General features: G+C 38.2%; 1 protein-coding gene across 1 annotated transcript; it reads left to right on the forward strand.

Moving 5' to 3' along the window:
* Window positions 1-604: 604 nt before the first annotated feature.
* LOC112721821 (uncharacterized) lies at window positions 605-1,489 on the forward strand. Its single transcript, XM_025772847.1, has one exon. It carries the CDS (start codon window positions 605-607, stop codon window positions 1,487-1,489), a length of 885 nt encoding a protein of 294 aa, XP_025628632.1.
* The last annotated feature ends 309 nt before the right edge of the window (window positions 1,490-1,798 follow it).

Here is a 1,798-nt window from a genome sequence, read left to right on the forward strand (position 1 = left end):
CTGAGATCAGTTGAAGTTTGCTTTTTCTGTTATTTGTGAATAATATTCCAGGTTGGTTTTCTATCTCTGAATATAATGAATTGTTTAAATTTTATGTTGGACTTACTTTTCTTAAGATAGAGTTTTAGGACAGAAGTGGGAGAAGGTTCCATAGTGGCACCTTCTCAGAACCCTTGTTTGCTGAAAAATTGTAAAGTTATAAGGGGTTGCACATTAGAACGGTTAGGATTTGATGTTTTATCGAATGCGTGTATGTTATAACTTATGCCTGCAGCTGTTTTCCTATGAAAACTGTTATATTTATTTGATGGATGTCTCTGAATTAAGGAGAACTTCTGTCAAATTGTCATTTAAATTGTTTAAAATATGTCTGGTTTGTCAGAAAATGATAATTGTATTTGGTGGGAGATTTTAATTATAGGGTACACTCTGCCAAATTTTCTAAAAAATTTAATAATTTGTGTCGTTCGTTGAATTCTAAAGTGTGTTTTAATATAATTCTAAGTCATCGTCTATGAATGTATGATAGGAATAACGGTGGCCGGGAGGTTTAAAACCTGACTTCTTTGAGGTGGTTGACGCGTTTGTTGCACAAGTCTTCAGCATGGAACCGTTTAAGTCTGAAGGGGTATCTAGGTGTTTGTGTCAAAAGTGTCGGCTGACTAAGTGGTTAGGACCTGCGGATATAACACTCCACCTCTGTCGTAACGGGTTCAAGGATGGATATTGGATGTGGACAGAACAAGAAAAAGTGGACAAGCAGGGAATTAACCAGTCTGCCTCGAATTTGAATAGGTTCGACGGTCGATCAACGAGAGTTCAGGTGGTGAGAGAACTAAACATGAAAGAAATGACTTGGGAGGGTAACCAAGAGAGATATAATGAGATACTATTTGTTGCAACAAGTGTTATGGAATTAGAAGAGGCTGAACAAGAGCCTAACCCAGAGGCAAAGAGATTTTATCATCTGTTAGAATCTGCTGCAAAACCTTTGTTCGAAGGGTGCTTTCATTCGGAGTTGTCTGTATGTGTTACAATGATGAGTATTAAGTCAGAGTCAAATTATATCCAAAAGTCTTTTGATAAGTGGACCACACTTTGCAACGATCTGGTGTCTGTCGGGACAACGGGCATTCCTCGAAACCACTACGAAGCAAAGAAGTTAGTTTCAAAATTGGGTCTAAATTTGGTAAAAATTTATTGTTGTTTGAATGGTTGTATGCTATATTACAAGAGGGATATAGACCTAACTGAATGCAGATTTTGTAGATCACCGAGGTTCCAAGTTGAGAGAGAACAGATTGGTAAACGTCGGTTAAAGAGAGTTTCAATGAAACGGATGCACTACTTGCCCTTAATCCATATGTTGAAACGATTGTATACATCGATGTGTTCGGCCCCTCACATGACCTGGCATAGTAACAACAAGAGAGATGATGAAATCATGACGCATCCGTCACACGGAGAAGCTTGGAAGCATTTTGATTAGGTCTACCCTACATTTGCAAGTGAACCTAGAAACGTTAGACTAGCTTTGTGTTCTGACGGGTTCGCACCGAATTCTAATTTGGTTAACGCGTACTCTTGTTGGCCTGTAGTTGTAACACCTTATAACCTGAGTCCCGAAATATACATGATGGACCTTTACATGTTCCTAATTTGCATCATACCTGGGCCCATCAATCCAAAGACCAAAATAGATGTCTTCTTGCAACTCTTGGTGGATGAGTTAAAGGAGTTGTGGATCTATGGTGTAGAAATATATGATATTTCGATGAAAACAAACTTTCAACTGTAT

Source organism: Arachis hypogaea, chromosome 11, assembly GCF_003086295.3.
Source record: "Arachis hypogaea cultivar Tifrunner chromosome 11, arahy.Tifrunner.gnm2.J5K5, whole genome shotgun sequence".
In the NCBI taxonomy this organism is placed as follows: Eukaryota; Viridiplantae; Streptophyta; class Magnoliopsida; order Fabales; family Fabaceae; genus Arachis; species Arachis hypogaea.

Excerpts from the sequence above, each read along its gene's own strand:
- LOC112721821 (XM_025772847.1), top strand. The coding sequence starts at position 605 with ATGGAACCGTTTAAGTCTGAAGGGGTATCTAGGTGTTTGTGTCAAAAG.